This window comes from Zootoca vivipara, chromosome 1 (assembly GCF_965207765.1).
Source record: "Zootoca vivipara chromosome 1, rZooViv2.hap1.1, whole genome shotgun sequence".
NCBI classification, from domain to species: Eukaryota; Metazoa; Chordata; class Lepidosauria; order Squamata; family Lacertidae; genus Zootoca; species Zootoca vivipara.
In genome coordinates, this window is record NC_142582.1 from 62648875 (window position 1) to 62668345 (window position 19471).

The following is a 19471-nucleotide window of genomic DNA, read 5'->3' on the forward strand; positions in this document are numbered from 1 at the left end:
AAAATATGTGCTGCTTATAGCCTGTTTGATTTTAATATGTTTCCTGTATAACTGGCTGGGCAGGAGACTGCTTGAGGACCATGTGTAAATTATTTCGAAGTCCTTTGAGGAATGCAGGGTGAAAATCAATAAATCAGTCAGTCAGCTGAACCCATGTACTGTAATTGAGTCATTCACACTGCAATGGATGCCTAGGCATGGTGAAAACTAGGCTAGCATTAATGTATGGCAACATGGCAGCCCAAAGTAGCTTCACCAGCCCAAATAGCTTCATCTCTTAATTAGTTATCCTTCAAATGAAGGTTTTGCATTTTACATGTTGGCGATCCCAGGCATGAGATTTCTCATGCACAACCCACTTATATGAGGCTCATAGGATACTTAACCTTCTTTGTACAGGCATCAGGCTGTGTATGGGTTTGTGTGCTGGAAAAGACATCCATCTTGAGAAATGCTAAAGTGCCTAGTCCCTTTGTATGTGTTCAATTTGCTTCTTGAACGATGTGGGTCATTTACTTTCTTCCAAATATCCTTATGTAATTCCAGCTCGGCTGATCCCAGCCAGTATTCATTGGTTTGGCAGATATTCGAGTCTAATGTAGGTTAAACTTTGACAACTGGGAAACCCTGGCCTGCGAGCGCTCCAGTTGGAGAACAGCCTTTACCGAAGGTGTCATGGGCTTTGAAGAAACTCGATCTCAGGATGCAAGGGAGAAACGTGCTAAGGGGAAGGCACGCTTGGCAAATCCACACCGTCTGGAAACCAATGTCTCCACTGTGGAAGGATGTGTGGATCCAGAATTGGCCTCCACAGTCACTTACGGACCCATTGTTAAAATCGTGTTTATGGAAGACAATCTTACTCAGCTACGAGTGATCGCCAAAGAGAAACTTTGTTCTAAGGTAATTTATGCACAATGCTGAGTTCTGAAGTCTCAGCACAGCTCATTACACATAAATTACCTTAGAACAAAGTGCAGATACATCACACATGCATCTTAAAGCACTTTAATTATCACTTACAGTACCAATCTTCCAGCACTTTGGCTAATGTGCATACTAACACTATGCTTTCCCCACTTTAAATATCACCCCCCACACAACTGTAAGCAGTGCAGGACTGGGGTGCTAGCCTAAGACTCGACTAGACTCTGATGGGAATACCACAAACCCTCCTCTCGTCTCCCCCTTCACCCACTGCTGTTTTGCAATGAACCTTACAAGGTCGGGGGAAAAGACGTATCAGCTTCACTAATGCTGTGATGGTTTGTTATTGTATTAAAGTATTATGGTAGGCAATGACAATGCATTGTTCCCAGACTTGTCCGCCCTCCCTCCCTCCCTCAACAATGGCAGCAGAGGAAATGGGTGGTGGGCAAATAAGGTTTTCTGTGGCTTTCTCTCCATCAGCTCTACAAAGAAGGGGATTTGCTGTTACATAGACCACTCATGAGTGAGAAACCTATTTTTAGGGGCTGGCCTAAAATCAAGCTGGACATGATTAGACCAGGGAAATATTATACCAGCATCAGATCTAACAAGCAGGAAGCTTGATTTCGGGTTTAGCCTTAATAGAGACGAATAGACGGGGGGCAACCTGGGAAAATTCCAACCAATTCAGGCCCAGTTAACATTTTCAGATCAGGTTCTAGGTCAGCCAGTGCCCTCCAGATGCTCTTGGCTATAACTTCCATCATCCTTGGCCATATTGACCTGGGGCTGATGGGAAATACTTGAAACAAAGACATCTCAAGTGAAAGCTCCAATTCAGAGCCACTACTCTCCTCAGACTCTGGCAAGGGATTCCATTTGTGGCGTGATCTCCTCAGGGAGGCTCGTGTGGCACCTTCCCTACATATCTTTAGGTGCCAGGCAAATACATTCCTCTTCTCCCAGGTCTTTGGCTAATTAAACAACCCTAGGCCCTTTAAACTGAGGGAGGGGGTTACTGTTTTTCTTTGTTACTATGTTATGTATTTTTGCATTTTTATCTTGTAAACTGCCCTGTGATTCTCAGGAGGACGAAGGGCAGTATAGAACTTCCAATAAACAAATAAATTAAATAAGCAGAAAATTTCAAAGTGCTGCCACTGATGCTCCACAGCGGCAACTGTTCCCTCCAACCTACCATGTGAAGAGGACTTCTTTAACCAAAAGCATCTATGTATTTTTTTCATTTTAAAAAATATTAATTTGTCTGGCTAGGTGGCCAGTAATGAAGCAGCTGTTAATAAAAAAAGCAGAAAACCTCACCCAGCAGATCGAAAACTACAAAGGATCAGCTGAGAGCTGAACGGATTTATAAAAAGCCCAAATCAGTACTGGAATAACCAAGTGTGGGAACTGCCGATAAACCCATTGTCATTTGCATAGCATGGAACTTAATGACCATTCAGAATGAGGTTGTAATAGTCTAATGCAACCTCAGACCATAGTGACATCAGCAGCAGCCAGGTCATCCCCCTTCATTGGGAAAGCTGAACTGCATTTAAAACTGAGCAATCATGAGCACATTGCACATTTCTACAGCAGCCCTTCAGGCCTCAGCAAAGCTAGTTATTGCTGGGTTGGGCCAGCAAACTCACCTGAATCACACCTGCTTACCTAACCATGAGCTCAGCAGCACTGACTCAGCAGTGGAGCATTTCAAACTGGGGATTAGGTGTTCTCAACTGCACATCTTTTCATATTTTGGCAACTAGCAGAGCTGAATCTGCTTCAACTTGAATTTTGATCCATGCACACAAATATTTTGCTCAATCTAGTATGTATTTGTTTTCACTCTTTTTGTAATGAGGTTAGTTAGTTTGTGGCTATGCATCTTCGAGAAATGTGTGTGTGGGGGGGGGGTTATGTAGTTGTTATTGTTGTTGTTGTTTAGTCGTTTAGTCGTTTAGTCGTGTCCGACTCTTTGTGACCCCATGGACCAGAGCATGCCAGGCACTCCTGTCTTCCACTGCCTCCTGCAGCTTGGTCAAACTCATGTTCGTAGCTTTGAGAACACTGTCCAACCATCTCGTCCTCTGTCGTCCCCTTCTCCTAGTGCCCTCCATCTTTCCCAACACCAGGGTCTTTTCCAGGGAGTCTTCTCTTCTCGTGACGTGGCCAAAGTATTGGAGCCTCAGCTTCAGGATCTGTCCTTCCAGTGAGCGCTCAGGGCTGATTTCCTTCAGAATGGATAGGTTTGATCTTCTTGCAGTCCATGGGACTCTCAAGAGTCTCCTCCAGCACCATAATTCAAAAGCATCAATTCTTCGGCGATCAACCTTCTTTATAGTCCAGCTCTCACTTCCATACAGCACTACTGGGAAAACCATAGCTTTAACTATACGGACCTTTGTCGGCAAGGTGATGTCTCTGCTTTTTAAGATGCTGTCTAGGTTTGTCATCACTTTTCTCCCAAGAAGCAGGCGTCTTTTAATTTTGTGACTGCTGTCACCATCTGCAGTGATCAAGGAGCCCAAGAAAGTAAAATCTCTCACTGCCTCCATTTCTTCCCCTTCTATTTGCCAGGTGGTGATGGGACCAGTGGCCATGATCTTGGTTTTTTTTGATGTTGAGCTTCAGACCATATTTTGCGCTCTCCTCTTTCACCCTCATTAAAAGGTTCTTTAATTCTTCTTCACTTTCTGCATCAATGTTGTGTCATCTGCATATCTGAGGTTGTTGATATTTCTTCCGGCAATCTTAATTCCGGCTAGGGATTCATCTAGTCCAGCCTTTCGCATGATGAATTCTGCATATAAGTTAAATAAGCAGGGAGACAATATACAACCTTGTTGTACTCCTTTCCCAATTTTGAACCAATCAGTTGTTCCATATCCAGTTCTAACTGTAGCTTCTTGTCCCACAGAGAGATTTCTCAGGAGACAGATGAGGTGATCAGGCATTCCCATTTCTTTAAGAACTTGCCATAGTTTGCTGTGGTCGACACAGTCAAAGGCTTTTGCATAGTCAATGAAGCAGAAAGTAGACATTTTTCTGGAACTCTCTAGCTTTCTCCATAATCCAGCGCATGTTTGCTATTTGGTCTCTGGTTCCTCTGCCCCTTCAAAATCCAGCTTGCACTTCTGGGAGTTCTCGGTCCACATACTGCCTAAGCCTGCCTTGTAGAATTTTAAGCATAACCTTGCTAGCGTGTGAAATGAGCGCAATTGTGCGGTAGTTGGAGCATTCTTTGGCACTGCCCTTCTTTGGGATTGGGATGTAGACTGATCTTCTCCAATCCTCTGGCCACTGCTGAGTTATCCAAACTTGCTGGCATATTGAGTTTATTTAAAATTTTAAATAGTTCAGCTGGAGGGTAGCAATTGTATTAAAAAAACACATAACAAAGCTGTCAGTTCTGATTTCCGTGTAGGGTGTTTTATCTTTTTCTTGGCAGCCTGCTGGGCACTGGGAAGTGAGGAAGAGGGGTCAGAAAAAGAGAGAGAGAAAAGGAGGATACCAAGAGTTGTGTGTATGCTATTGGGTTGTCAGATCCGCTAGATCTATCCAATTATCGCCCTGTTTCAAATCTTCCATACTTGGGTAAGATAATTGAAAGAGCGGTTGCCGAACAGCTCGGTAGGTTTCTGGATGAAACATTGGCTTTAGATCCATTCCAGTCCGGCTTTCGTCCCGGCCACGGGACCGAGACAGCACTGGTCGCCCTAACAGATGACCTCCGTAAACAGCTGGATCAAGGCGGGTCGGGGCTGCTGATTCTTCTAGATCTGTCAGCCGCCTTTGACATGGTCGATTATGAGCTTTTAGACCACCGCCTTGCCGACGTGGGGATTCAGGGTACAGTCCAACAATGGCTGCGTTCCTTTATCTCAGGTCGGGGACAGAGGGTGGCGCTAGGGAGGGGGTTGTCACCGCGGCACTCCTTGGTGTGTGGAGTCCCGCAAGGTGCAATCCTTTCCCCAATGCTTTTTAATATCTTCATGCGCCCCCTTGCCCAGATTGTCCGGAGTTTTGGGCTGGGTTGTCATCAATATGATGATGACACCCAGATTTATCTGTTGATGGATGACCGTCCTGCCTCGGCCACGGACACATTGACCAAGTGCCTGGAAGCTGTTGCTGGATGGCTACGTGGGAGTCGGCTGAAGCTAAATCCTTCGAAGACAGAGGTCCTCTGGCTGGGTCGGGATGACATGGGGCGGGGGGGCCAACTTCCATCTTTCGCTGGGGCCCAATTAGTGTCAGCCCCTTCTGTCAAGAGCTTGGGGGTAACCTTGGATGCCTCCCTTTCCATGGAGGCACAGGTTGCAACCACAGCCAAGGTGGCATTTTTCCATCTCCGCCGCATTAAGCAGTTGGTCCCCTATCTCTCTCAACCTGATCTAGCCACAGTGATCCATGCAACGGTCACCTCTAGGCTTGATTATTGTAATTCGCTCTACGCGGGGCTGCCCTTGAAACTGACCCAGAAACTCCAGCGGGTGCAGAATGCCACGGCGAGGCTCCTTACGGGGTCCCGGCTGCGGGATCATATTCATCCAGTGCTTTACCAACTGCACTGGCTCCCGGTGGAGTACAGGATCAGGTTCAAGGTGCTGGTTTTGACCTTTAAAGCCTTATGCGGCTTAGGACCCTCGTACCTACGGGACCGCCTCTCCCGGTATGACCCACAGAGGACATTACGGTCCACAAATAATAACATATTGGAGATCCCGAGTCACAAGGTGGCTAGGCTGGCCTCGACCAGGACCAGGGCCTTCTCAGTACTGGCTCCGACCTGGTGGAACGCTCTGTCCCAGGAGACTAGGGCCCTGCGGGATTTGTCATCTTTTCGTAGGGCCTGCAAGACAGAGCTGTTTCGTTTGGCCTTCGGACTGACGCAGTCTGACCCCACGGTTACCCTCCCCTAAGGTTTTATTTATAATGGTTTTATCTTATTCGTAGATTTTAAATTTTAAAATTGAATTTTAACATTGTATTATTCTGTTGTTTTAACTGAATTGTTTCTTTTATATTTGTGTTGATATTATTTGTTGTTAGCCGCCCTGAGCCCGGTCTTCACTGGGAAGGGCGGGGTATAAATAAAAATTATTATTATTATTATTATTATTATTATTATTATTATTATTATTAAGTTCCTGCTTTTTGGCCTGATTGGGCTCCTGTAGTTCTCTTCCAGTTTTAGCAGCTGGGTGGAGCAGTTCTCTCAGTCTCCTTACCTTGCAATAAAGTAAGGTTGCATGGAGCCATGGCTGCAAAATCCACCCTCATTTGGGTTTTCCCTTGTCCCCCTCCCCACTTCTTTGTATGACATTTTGCGTGATGAAGAGTTCTGGAGAACTAAAAAATCTAGCTGGTTTTGTGACATCTTGGTTGGTTCCAGTAAATAAATGCTTTTGCCCAACTGTGGCTTTCTGCTTGCTCTTATGGTATGGACTGACAAGACTACCTTTGCTTTCTGCCAGGATAGGACTCACATTTCTCGGCAGCATACCTGCCAAGTCCGGGACGTAAAGATCCGGGATTGGCAGCACGCGCATGCAACTTCCGGTGGCGCTTCGCCCTTCTATGGGCACCAGAAAATGGCGGCGCCGGAAGTCGCTTCCGCACATGACCGGAAACACGTAAAAGCGACTTCCGGCGCCGGCACCGCCATTTTCTGATGCCCATAGAAGGGCAAAGCGCCACCGGAAGTCGCGTCACGCAACTTCCGGTCATGCGCGGAAGCGACTTCCTGCGCCGGCACCGCCATTTTCTGGTGCCCATAGAAGGGCAAAGCGGCACCAGAAAAATGGCCGCCAGGCAGAAGCCGATTTAAGGGACAATACCGGGATTTTTCACTAAACGGGAGACCGCCTGGAAACGGTAAGAAAAAAGGGGTTTTCCCGGTGGAAACGGGATACTTGGCAGCTATGCTCGGCAGCAACTATGAAAAGCTGTTTTCGGTGAGAGGAAGACATTTGGGAGACCTCTTGGGCATACTATTGACAAGTCATTTAAAATTGCAACCCTCAAAAAACGTATTTGGTTGTTGGAGTTGCTACTCTCATGTAACAATGATATACTAGGAATCCCTGGCAAAAAGCACTAGGGCGGGATATGCATTTTGTTTGGGAGCAGTTATGTGAGGATTCACCTCTCATTGTGAATATACGTTATGTAATGGTGTTCTTGGAGAGTTACATGGGGAAATCAAGCAGATGGCCTTAGGCAAGGCACTGTTCTCTCTGCTCCATCTGAAACAAGGGGCTCATAGTACTGACCTACTTAGAGGGTCGTTGCAAGGATTACTGAGTGTAATCCTCATGTGTAAAGCCTGGCGCTCAAAAAAAGGACCATACAAAGGATTAGAATTATTAAAAACATTGTATGCTACAGCTGTATCATAGGTGTCTTACTGTGAAGACTCTTGAGAATCGAAACGTGTAAATTACAGCCAATACTAAAACCTCAATGGATTTTAAGATAAGATAAGATAGATAAGATATCTTTATTGTCATTGTCCCCTTGCGGGAACAACGAAATTACTCGGTTGCTACATCCACTCCGATAAAGCATTCCACATAATCCAAAATTATAAAAACCTAATTAAAAACAGTAAATATAATACAAAATAACAAGTAAAATAAGATGACTTCAAAGTCCAGGCTTTCCATTTAAGGCCAAAATCGCTCTAGAGAAGAAACTGTTCCTGAGACGGCTCGTTCTTGCCTGCATAGTTCTATATCTCCGTCCCGATGGCAGGAGCTGAAAGAAATGGTGACCAGGGTGCGTTGGATCTCTTGATATATCTAGTGCTTTTTTATGGCACCTGGTGGTGTAAATTTGTTCTAAGGTGGTGAGTGAGCAGCCAATAATGCTCTCTGCTGTTTTAATAATTCTACACAGCCCTGCTCTGTCCTGGGAAGTACAGCTTCCGTACCACACACATAAACCGTACGTGAGCACGCTCTGTATGGCACAGTGATAGAAGGCAAGCAGCAGCTTTTGTGGAAGATGGTTTTTCCTTAAAATTCTCAAAAAATAGTCTCTGCTGCGCCTTCTTCACAAGCCCCCTTGTATTAACACTCCAGGACAGATCCTCCTGTAACTCAATGCCTAGAAATCTAAACGTTGTTACCCTCTCCACACAAATTCCGTCAATCAAAAGTGGCTGGACCTCGTTCTTCTGTCTCCTAAAGTCCACCACCAGCTCCTTTGTTTTCTTTGTGTTTATGAGCAAGTTGTTGACTCTGCACCACTCTGTCAGTCGCTCCACCTCATCTCTATACTCAGTTTCGCCCTCCTTATCAGAGATGAGCCCGATCACGGTTGTGTCATCTGCAAATTTGATGACCCTATTTCTAGGGTGGGCAGCGACACAATCATACGTATAAAGGAGCGGACTAAGCACGCATCCTTGTGGTGTTCCTGTGTTAGTCCTAAGCATGTTAGACATATAAGGGCCCAACCGGACCCTCTGGGAGCGATCTGAGAGAAAGTCCAGTATCCACCCACAGAGTGATAGCGGGAGCCCCAGATTTCCCAATTTAGTTATCAGACGTCGCGGTAGAATGGTATTGAATGCCGAGCTGAAATCTACAAAAAGCAGTCTGGCGTAGCTCCCCCGCTGCTCCAAAAGTGCAAGAACAGCTTGGAGGGCAATCGCCACGGCATCTGTCATGTAAAAACGAAACCACAAAAAAAACTTTTTTTTAATTTGAGTTGAATCTAGACTAAGTTTATTTAATATTTTTTTATAAAATAAACTTTATTATTTATCACAATAATTGCAATTATTACAATTAATAAAAACAAAAATTACAGCCACAACAGTGTTACAGTTGTCTTATGCCCTTCCCTCAGCAACCTCCACCCACCCCCTTTCCCCCTCCCTTCCCTACGACTTCTCAACCTTTTCTGAACTTGTCCCTTTTCCCCCATCTGTGATCTACATACTGTACCTTACTCTAATATTTACAATGATTTCATACCTTTCTTAACATCCATCAGTATCCCTAGTTCACTCCATTCTTTGCAATACTTCAATTTACAATTTCAATATAGAACCTTTAAATATTGGAGATGAGATTTGGTTTCTCTACTTTAACTTGTACATAATCTATAAATGATTTCCAATTATTTTTTGATTCTTCCTTTTTTATTTCTTTAATTTCTTCATATTTTATAGCCAAATTATAATAATTAAATACTTTCTCTTGCCATTCTTCTTTTGTCGGAACGTTTGTGGCCTTCCAATTTTTTGCAATTAACACTCTTGCGGCGGTTACAGCATAGCTTATACAGCATCTATCCCTGGGTTTAACATCCTCTGTTAACATTCCTAAAAGGAATAATTTAGGGCATTTCTTAAATGAGTACTTCAAAATTTTCTTTAATTCTTTATAAATCGTTTCCCAAAACACCTTGATTTTGTTGCAATTCCACCACATATGTATATGTGTTCCAACTTCCTGGTTACATCTCCAGCAGACATTACTCATTCCTGGGTAGATTTTGGCCAATTTGGCTGGTGTTAAGTGCCATCTGTTTTGCATTTTCATTAAATATTCCTTTAAATCATAATTTGGTGTAAATTCTAAATCTCTCTTCCATAGATTTTCCCATTCTTTCATTAAAATGGGTTTTCCTAGGTCCTGACTCCATTTAATCATATAATTTTTAGTCAATTCTTCCTCAGTTTTCCATTTCAATATAATTTGATATAATTTTTTTATATACTTATCTTTATTTACCAATAATATCTCTTCTAATTTGGATATTTCTTTTTCAAAGCCATTTTTTTAATCAATTTGTAATCTTTGATTTACTTGAAAATATTGAAGCCAGGTATTGAGATATCCTTTTACTTCCGAATATTCTTTTAATTGCCAATTTCCCTTTTTTTCTTCTAATAATTCTTTATATGTTGGCCAATTTGCTTCCATATTTTCCCTCTTTACCACTACTATCTCTAGCGGTGAAATCCACCAAGGTGTCTTGGGCTCGAAATATCTTTTGTATTTTTGCCATATTAAATACAAAGATTTCCGAATGATATTAAACATAAAAATATTCCTTTCTTCTATTTTTCCTTCATCAAGTAGTAGTGCCACCCAAATGCCAACCCTTGTCCTTCCAGATCTAATGAATCAGTATCTTTCAATGCAATCCATTCCTTTATCCACCATAACGCCGCCGCGTCGTGATAAATTTCAAGATGAGGCAGCCCGTATCCTCCTCTTTGCCTATGGTCTATCATAACCTTATATTTTACTCTAGGTCTCGTTCCATTCCAAATGAATTAGCAAGGTCTTTTTTCCATTCTTTAAATATTTTTTCTTTGCCCAATATAGGTAGGTTTTGGAACAGGTAGTTCATCCTTGAGATTACACACATTTTCACTAATGATCATAGCTGCCAAGTTATCCCTTTTTTTACAGGGATTTTCCCTTATGCTGAATAGGCTTCCTCGCGAGAAAAGGGAAAACTTGGCAGCTATGCTAACGATATTCTCCCCAGTAATGACAATTTCAATTTATCCCAGACTTCTAATTTTTTCTTTATTTTTTTCCAAATTACCTTATAATTCTCTTGTATTAGATCGATCCCCTTTACTGTGGTTTGGATGCCTAAATATTTTATTTTCTTAACTATTTCCAAGCCTGTTTTTTCCTGAAGTGCTATTTTTTCATCCATATCCAGATTCTTTACTAACATATTAGTTTTCTCATAATTAATTTTCAGGCCTGCTAGGTCTCCGTATTCTTTTATCTTTTCAATTGCACTGGGAATGCCTTCGATAGGGTCTTCTGTTGTTATAATTTTATCATCAGCAAATGCTTTAATTTTGAATTTTTTCCTGCCAATAATAATTCCTTTGATATTTTCTTCTTCTCTAATGTTTTTTAACAATATTTCTAAAGTGATTATGAATGGGATTGGGGATAGGGGCAACCTTGCCTGGTGCCTCTCATGATATTTATTTTATTTGTTAATTTCCCATTTATAGAGATTCTAGCTTCCTGGATTTTATAAATTGCTTTAATTGCATTTTCCATTTCCCCCCTAATTTTAAATTTTCTATTTTTTTTATCATAAAGGGCCACAAGACCCTATCGAAGGCCTTCTCCGCGTCGATAGAGAGGAGGGCTGCCCGCTTATCTCTTCGATTTTCTAAACATTTCAGGATATTTACGATATTCCTTATATTATCTTTCGCATAACTCCCTTTTATAAACCCCGCCTGATCTCTATGAATTATTTCTTCCAATATATTACTTAATTTTTTGGCCAGAATTTTAGCAAAAATTTTATAATCGCTATTTAATAACGAGATTGGCCTAAAATTGCCTGGTATGTCTGAATATACTTGGGATTTAGGTATTAATATTATCTGGGCTTCTGTCCATGATTGAGGTGTGTTTCTTCTTCTCAATATTATATTCATTAGATCTTTGAGAGGGTTTAATAATTATTCTTGTAGTTCTTTATAGAATTCTATTGGTAACCCATCTGGGCCTGGGGCTTTCCCTTTTTACATACTTTTAATTGCATCTGATATTTCTGAGATTGTTATTTCTTTATTTAGCAGGGCTAATTTTTCTATTGATATCCTTGGTAAATGATATTTCATTAAAAAATCATCAATTTGTTGATTGGGAACTTCTTCCTTTTGATATAATTTTGAAAAAACTTTCATAATTTCTTCAGTTTTATAATATCTTCCTTCCGATTTTACTCTATTGATTATTTTTTCATTTTTTCATTTTTTTATTTGCCACATCAACAGTTTACTGGGTTTGTTAGCCCATTCAAAATTCTTGTATTTCCAAAATTGTACCTGTTGTTCAATCTCTTGGTCAATTAATTTTTCAAACTCCATTCTCAATATTTTAACCTCTTGTTCTAATAATTTATTCTAACTTTTATATAATATTTTCTCTTTTTTCTTTATCTCTTGTAAGAGCTTTTTTTGTTCTGTCTTTCCTTATTTTTGCACTTTGTGAGACAAAAAACACTTCTTATAAACAATAATGATGTATGCAGTTCTGTACTTTCTGCTAATTTTAGCTTCTTACATGGGTCCAGTGATCCTATTCAAATTCAATTACCAAGATGTATTTCTCCAGTAAAACTGCCTTGTGCTTTTCTGATTTCCATTTTCCTTCTCAGTAAAGTCAAAGTTGAGTGCAATGAAAGTAGAAATTGTATTTTTGTGACTCACTCCTACTTCAAAACAAAGTTGCATAAAGCTCGTATTCATGGCAGCCCCCGATTCCTTCAAGCTACCACTTTGATTGGCTTCCAGGATTCTGTGTGCAAATATTTTAAGGCTTTGGAAACAAGACAGCTGTAGGTGTAAAAGCAAGGAGGGAAGTGGATTATATGCTTTGAAAATGAAAATGAATGAATGAGTTTCCCATAAAGGTATTATTGTCCAGCCTTGCCAATTTTTCTCACTGTGCATGTGGTTCGGAGTTCTGAATTAATCTCTCTCTAGTTGTCTTTTAAAAAGATGGCTTAAATTATAACATCAAATAATTGATTTAATGACAAGCCAAAAAAGTCATGCCTAGTACCACTTTTGGCGGTTTGCTGTAAATATCAGAACTAGGAAATGTTACAGTCAAAGTGAGGTAGGAGCCGCTTTTCTGGCTTTGTGCATGTTTATATTTTTATTTATAGCACCACATGTTTGCATCCTGTTTTTCCTTCCAGGAGTTCAAGGCCCCACAGCCCTGTGAGCTAGGTTAGGCTAAGTAATACAGCGGTTTAAGAACAGCTTAATTTATGAACTTGGATTAGGAACACTGCAAACCCGGAAGTAGGTGTTTTGGTTTGTGAACTTTGCCTTGGAAGCAGAACATGTTCCGCTTCTGTTGAGGTGTGTTCCATTTGTAAATTGAGTCCCCCACTGCTATGGGAAAGCACGCCTTGGTTTAAGAACTCTTTGGTTTAAGAACGGACTTCCTGAATGGATTAAGTTCGTAAACCAAGGTACCACTGTACATACATAAGCAGTTATTGCTTATAAATTGCAGGTGCCTCAACCTACAGTGTAGCAAGCCTAGGAAATCCTGCAGCCATCTTTTCGCCTTGTTTCCCCATGCCTATAACAATCTTTCTCTCCATGCCCACCTCCCCTTTTTCTCTTTGTACAGGTCTACTCTTGATGCCTTTCCCAACAAAACCAAACTTTGAAGTGCTGCTTGCCCGCTTCTCCAGTGCAGGAATATCAGTTTTGTAATTGTGAATGATGCCACCATTATCTCCTCAACGGACAATCCCGTTTGGAGGAGCCATTTAGCAACAACTGAGTTATTTCTGCCACAACACTGGAGGATGATCCTCTGCGCAAAGTGATAGGGCTCCAGCAGCTTTACAGTCATACCTCGGTTTAAGTACGCCTCGCTTTGAGTATTTTCAGTTTAAGTACTCCGCGGACCTGTCTGGAACGGATTAATCCACTTTCCATTACTTTCAATGGGAAAGTTCGCTTCAGGTTAAGTACGGACTTCTGGAACCAATTTCACTCCGGAACCGAGGTGACTAACTAATTCAGAATGCGGCAGCTAGACTGGTGACTGGGAGCGGCTGCCAAGACCACATAACACTGGCCTTGAAAGATCTACATTGGCTCCCAGTACGTTTCCAAGCACAATTCAAAGTGTTGGTGCTGACCTTTAAAGCCCTAAATGGCCTTGGTCCAGTATACCTGAAGGAGCGTCTCCACCTCCATCATTCTGCCCAGACACTGAGGTCCAGCACCGAGGGCCTTCTGGCGGTTCCCTCGTTGCGAGAAGCCAAGTTGCAGGGAACTAGGCAGAGGGCCTTCTCGGTGGTGGCGCCTGCCCTGTGGAACACCCTCCCAACAGATGTCAAAGAGGAAAACAACTACCAGACTTTTAGAAGACATCTGAAGGCAGCCCTGTTCAGGGAGGCTTTTAATGTTTAATAGATTACTGTGTTTTATTTTTCTGTTGGAAGCCACCCAGAGTGGCTGAGGAAACCCAGCCAGATGGGCGGGGTATGTATAAATAAATAAATAAATAAATAAATAAATATAATTATCATCATCATCATACCTCGGGTTAAGTACGCTTCAGGTTGAGTACTCCGCGGACCCGTCTGGAACAGATTAATCCACTTTCCATTACTTTCAATGGGAAAGTTCGCTTCAGGTTAAGTACAGACTTCCGGAACCAATTGTGTTTGTAAACTGAGGTACCACTGTACTAGGATGCTTGTAGAAGGAATCCGGCTTCATTTTGCCAGAGGGAAAAGCAAAACAATTAGGAGGCAATCAAATTACATTTCCTCTTCCATAAGACCGGCCCAAGCACAATACAGCCCCTGCTGATGAATAAAGGAAAGATTTTTGGCAAGATTTTGAGACCATGGTTTCCCAAGGCAGCTGTGAACAGCATGAAATTGCAAAGCCATGTCACTCTTGGAGCTGAAAGAGGCCGTTTCCTGAAAAACATGAGTGTAATTACAGGAAGAGAAGCGTATCAGTTATGCTTGAACACAAAGTATTGATGGATCTGCATAGTTCATCCATAACCCAGCATCACTAAACTGCATGGTGATAATGTGTGAGATCAACATGCAACTTTTTAAAGTGTTTGCCCAACTACTTCCTTCAGCCTTCCCTTTTGCTTTTACCCTTCTATGCCTAAGACACCCAGGGTCAGTAACACATACGTCTGCGATTATTTTCTTTTTAAAAGTACCTCCTCCGATGAGTCTATTGCTTGGCAGTTGGGACATGCACATATGGGAGAGTCTGTGGCTAACGATGAACAATTTGGGAGAAAAGACTCCAAAATGAAGCAACAATGTGAAGGGCCTTTCTTCTATGCCCTTCTATGGGGCTGACATTTGCATCCCTAAGTGGTGACATAAGGAACGCTGGAAACAAATAAGCCTTGTAGTCTCTGGCAGCATCTGAAATCTTGCAGGGCAGAATTGGCTCTTTGCTGATTTAAAAGCCTCAGCCATTGACTAAAGTTGTTGAAATACTACTTGCACTACTTTACTGGCTTTACCTGTTCAAAAACCAGTGTTGAAGTGTTAGGCAAACTACCTAGGACGACGATGGGAGAGCTGTAGTTCTCCAGTTGCTGCTGGACTACAACTCCTAGTGCTCTTTCCCTCCCTGCTTTTATGATATACTGGTAAACAGAGACAAAAGAAAGAAAAGATTCAGGGATTCTTATCAGAGATATGCTAGGAGTATCAGTTTAAAGGATATATGGTGTCCCATATTATGATTATGTGAACTGAAAAGGTCTTTTATTCATTAGATCATCCAGACCAGACAGGATTCTGACAAGTGAAATATTCCTGATGCAGAAATCTGTGGCCTAGATCAAGCCTTTCATTGTGCCTGAACTAGACTCAGATATTCCACTTGGCAGCGATTTGCTTTAATTTCTCTTTCCTCCACCTCTTCTTAAAACTTTGTTTCCTTGGGACTTAACTGGCTTCCATTTGGGGTATGTTTAAAACAACAACAACAATGATGCAGAATGATGGGATTTAGGGGAGCCTATACAGGCAAGCTGGGATGCAGGTGGCACTGTGGGTTAAACCACAGAGCCTAGGGCTTGCTGATTAGAAGGTTGGCAGTTCAAATCCCTGTGATGGGGTGAGCTCCCGTTGTTCGGTCCCAGCTCCTGCCCACCTAGCAGTTTGAAAGCACATCAAGTGTAAGTAAATAGGTACTGCTCCAGCGGGAAGGTAAACGGCGTTTCCGTGCGCTGCTCCGGTTCGCCAGAAAGCAGCTTAGTCATACTGGCCACATGACCCAGAAGCTGTATGCTGGCTCCCTCAGCCAGTAAAGCGAGATGAGCGCCGCAACCCCCTGACCACTTAAAGCAGGAACAGAAATCAGCAACTCAATTTTTTGCTGGCTAATTTAATTGGAGTAAGATGGAAGAGTTACATGAGCAGCTAGGCACACATTTGTAGTCTCTACAAAACAGAGAGCAGTCTTACCTGGACAAGTATAAAGAGCTTCTTCTTTTGATCCACATGACTCTTGATACAGCCACCATTCTTACTATTTCCCCTAGTTCTTGGATTGTTATAGCAACACTGCTGCCCTGCCTCATCCTCCAGACAGCTCATAAGAACCATGCTAATCAGACTGAAATTCTAAACTAGTTTTCCACAATAGCCAGTAAAAGACTCCAGGAAGCCCACAAGCAGACCATGAAGGCAACAGCCCATTCCCACTCTTGTGCCTCAGTGATCCCAGAGTTAGCACATTGCCATAATGCCCGGTAGCGGAGCTGCATGCTCCGGCACCAGGCCAGAGAGCAGGTGTGGGTGTGGCACCCAGCGCGGGGGGGGGGGCAGCCTTGATGGCACCCCACCGGGATCGCTTCCCCCACCCCCCTCTTCCTCCACCAGTGCCAGTAGCCATCAACAACCTTCACCATCATAAGCATTCTTCTACACTCTTTAAGGTCTCACAAAGCCCGTCCAGTTCCACAACTTTCCTTTTGCTGTGTTGTTCCTTAATGGAATAATTCTCCAACTGGGTTGCCAAACAAAGCTATAAGGAAACTATCATTCTGATGCAAAACCCCGGAGAATAAAAATATTATCAGCAAACTGGTGGACAAATTGCAATCTATTATACTGTTTGAATAGTTTTCACTTCACAAGAGAATGTACTATTTACTCTCAGCTCCTCAGGGCGAGAAGGAGGGCCAGCCTTCAGCAGAAAGGCTTCTGTAGTAACAACTTCATTGCTATTGCCAACATGGTTAAGAACTGCCTGTGTGAAAAATGGTTTCTGGCCTGATCCTACCACAGGGAATGGGTGTTCTGACTCTACTCTTCTGAGTCATTAAATCATTTTTACCTGGTAGTCCATGGTCCTAATGTATCCCCCCTCCCCTCGATGTACCAGCATGTAATCAATAGGCTGTATGACTTCCACTCACACAATGTTGTTGGATACAGCCCTCAAATTTTTGCTGCATCTTGAAATTGTATCTTTAAATCTGCTGCTTGCAGAAATATCCTCAAGCTGCTGAACCAGTGAACACTGATATCACAAGCTATTTACTATACTAACATACAGAATGTCTGAGTGGCACAAGAATGAAATCTTAATAGCTTTCATTCCCCCAGCCCACCCCCAAGTCATTCAAAAGACCATGTATCATGTATAGTATTAACAAAGAAACTGTCAGGACAATATGCTTCATGTTTCACAACTTTAATAGAATATTCTAACTATTCTGTACAAATTGAAAACACTGTATTAAGTTACAAATGTATAAGGTAAGGCTGGAGCACTCTCTACATGCCTGGTAACAGCATTCATACAGTTGCTAATGAACTGTTGCCAAAAGCTGGCATTGTATGTTGAAGAAATGAGAACTGTAATTCTGAATAGATCTTTTGAAGGATTCTGGAGCTTTAAAAACCACTGGAGTGTCGAACAGTGCGATATGAGTATTGCAAATTAAATATCAGAAGTACACTCACATATAATTTAATTTATATTTTCCCAATTAAATGACTCTCATAAGCACAGTTCAGATGATCCCCTAAACCATCAGTAGCATACGCTCCTTCCCCTTCTTGCCTGGAGTGTAGCATCCTTTTCAGACTCCTCTTTTGTGCATGTCATAGTTTGCTGTCATGTCTGAATAGGCAAGCTTTGATCTTTATTTACCTCTAGAATTTGAAACCAACAATTCTGATTTGAAGTGCAAACCACAGCTTGCCAGTTCAGACTTCACAATAATTTATGGCTCACACTCAAAAAGAAACTGAAAAGTGAAGCTGCACACAAGAGGTGAGGAAGCACACAAAGCTGTAGCTCGTTCCCAATCCTTGTTTTGGAGGACCATCTGAACCAGGTTTGGTAATGTAGGCTAAGCTAGACCAGTGATACATTTTACTGCTGCAACCCACTTCCATCAACTATGAGGCTCGTCTCAGGATCTCTTCTTTCCCAGTTTGTTTTGAAATGTTTGATGAGCAATCATTCTGTGAGCAGACTATGTTTTCCATGTACATGTACCCATATTTTATAAACAGGAAAAATATTCTTCAAGTATATTTAAAACTATTAAAAGCACTAGTTCATCAAAGTACTTACAAACATGAATAAATAAGGTGAACAACTAAGTATCTGTCAACCACCACCTTCTTCAAAGAAGATAAAGGAAATGTTACTTCAAATTCAGATTGCTTTTACTGGAGATGACAATGTTTTAAGCTGCTCTATAGCACTAGTCTGATTGGTAGGTTGCAGGAATAATGTTATTTTAAAGGGAATAAGAGCTAGCAGAAATCATATTGCTTTATTTGTTTTCACTGCAAGTATTTTATTAATTCAATATATTTTCATGTGAACTATTCCACAATATTTAGATAAAAAAAATTCACTGAAGTGAGGGCAGGTATTTCAGAAGGGCAAATTAGTCCCCCCCCCCCATTTTAATTTGAAAGCCTACTGAGACAGGTTGAGCTACAGTATACCAAAGGCTGTTGAGTGTGTGCTTTAATTAAACCTCATATTTCTCAAATGCATTAAGTTGCCACTGTACAAGTTAAGCAAAAAATAAGAAAAAAGTTAGTGAAAATCATGCATTTGAAAACAATTTAGTTTTAAGCGTTGTTAATAAGATTGTGCTGCAGCAATGGCATATCCTGAACTGCAGGCCAGGTATCCAAATATTTGTTACAGGTTGTTCAAATATCACTCTGAAGTGGTATTTCCTTATTGTTGTTTGCATTCAGCAGGCTGGCTGGCATCTTTCTGTTTGAAGAGGAAAAAAGAGAGTAAGTTTACACAACAGGTACCCAAGCATGACACCAAGTTTCATTCCACATTCATAAGCAACAGGAAAACTATGGTGTGGGAGCTAATGTAGGCAAACATTCCATCAGCAGAAGGATTTCTCCTTGAGCAACAGAACATTCTCCCTGCACTGTTCCCTCCAAGCACCCCCTAAATCTGTTTCAGGTGTTCCCCCAACACTCTGGAGCACAGAGGGTTGGGGAGGGCACAGAGAACACATAAGAGGGATGAGTGAAAAGTGAAAGTCCTGTTGCACAGGTAGAAATTCCTGGGCTGACGGGACTCTTTTGGCAGAATATTACTCATTGTACACAACTGGTACAGTCCAACCTCAGTTCCCAAATGCCTCCATTTTGGAACGTTTCGGCTCCCAAGCGCCGAAAACCCAGAAGTGTTGTGGTTTTTGAATGTTTTTCTGAAGCCAAACATCTGACACGGCTTCTGCTTGAGTGCAGGAAGTTCCTGCAGCCAATTGGAAGCTGCGCCTTCAACGGATTATGTTCTACAACCGAGATTTGATTGTACTATGAAAGCTAATTATGTTCTACAACCGAGATTTGATTGTACTATGAAAGCTAATTTCCTAAATTAAAATAAAAGGCTTCTGATGCTATTTCATATGTGGAAGGCGAACTATTCCGCTTTCCCGATTTTATATATTTAAACTATTTTTGGCTATGTTAGAAGTGATGGTATTTTGGCACTGACTAC

General features: G+C 41.9%; 1 protein-coding gene across 5 annotated transcripts in view; it reads right to left on the bottom strand.

The window, feature by feature from the left end:
- Positions 1-17148: 17148 nt before the first annotated feature.
- The window catches only part of NAP1L4 (nucleosome assembly protein 1 like 4), a 36119-nt gene continuing 33796 nt past the window's right edge, over positions 17149-19471 (bottom strand). For all 5 annotated transcript variants that reach the window (XM_088666456.1, XM_035120896.3, XM_060276166.2 and 2 more), the window contains one exon: positions 17149-18718. In XM_088666456.1, the coding sequence (XP_088522582.1) occupies positions 18680-18718 (39 nt within the window). In that variant the 3' untranslated portion in view covers positions 17149-18679. The remainder of the gene's footprint in view (positions 18719-19471) is intronic.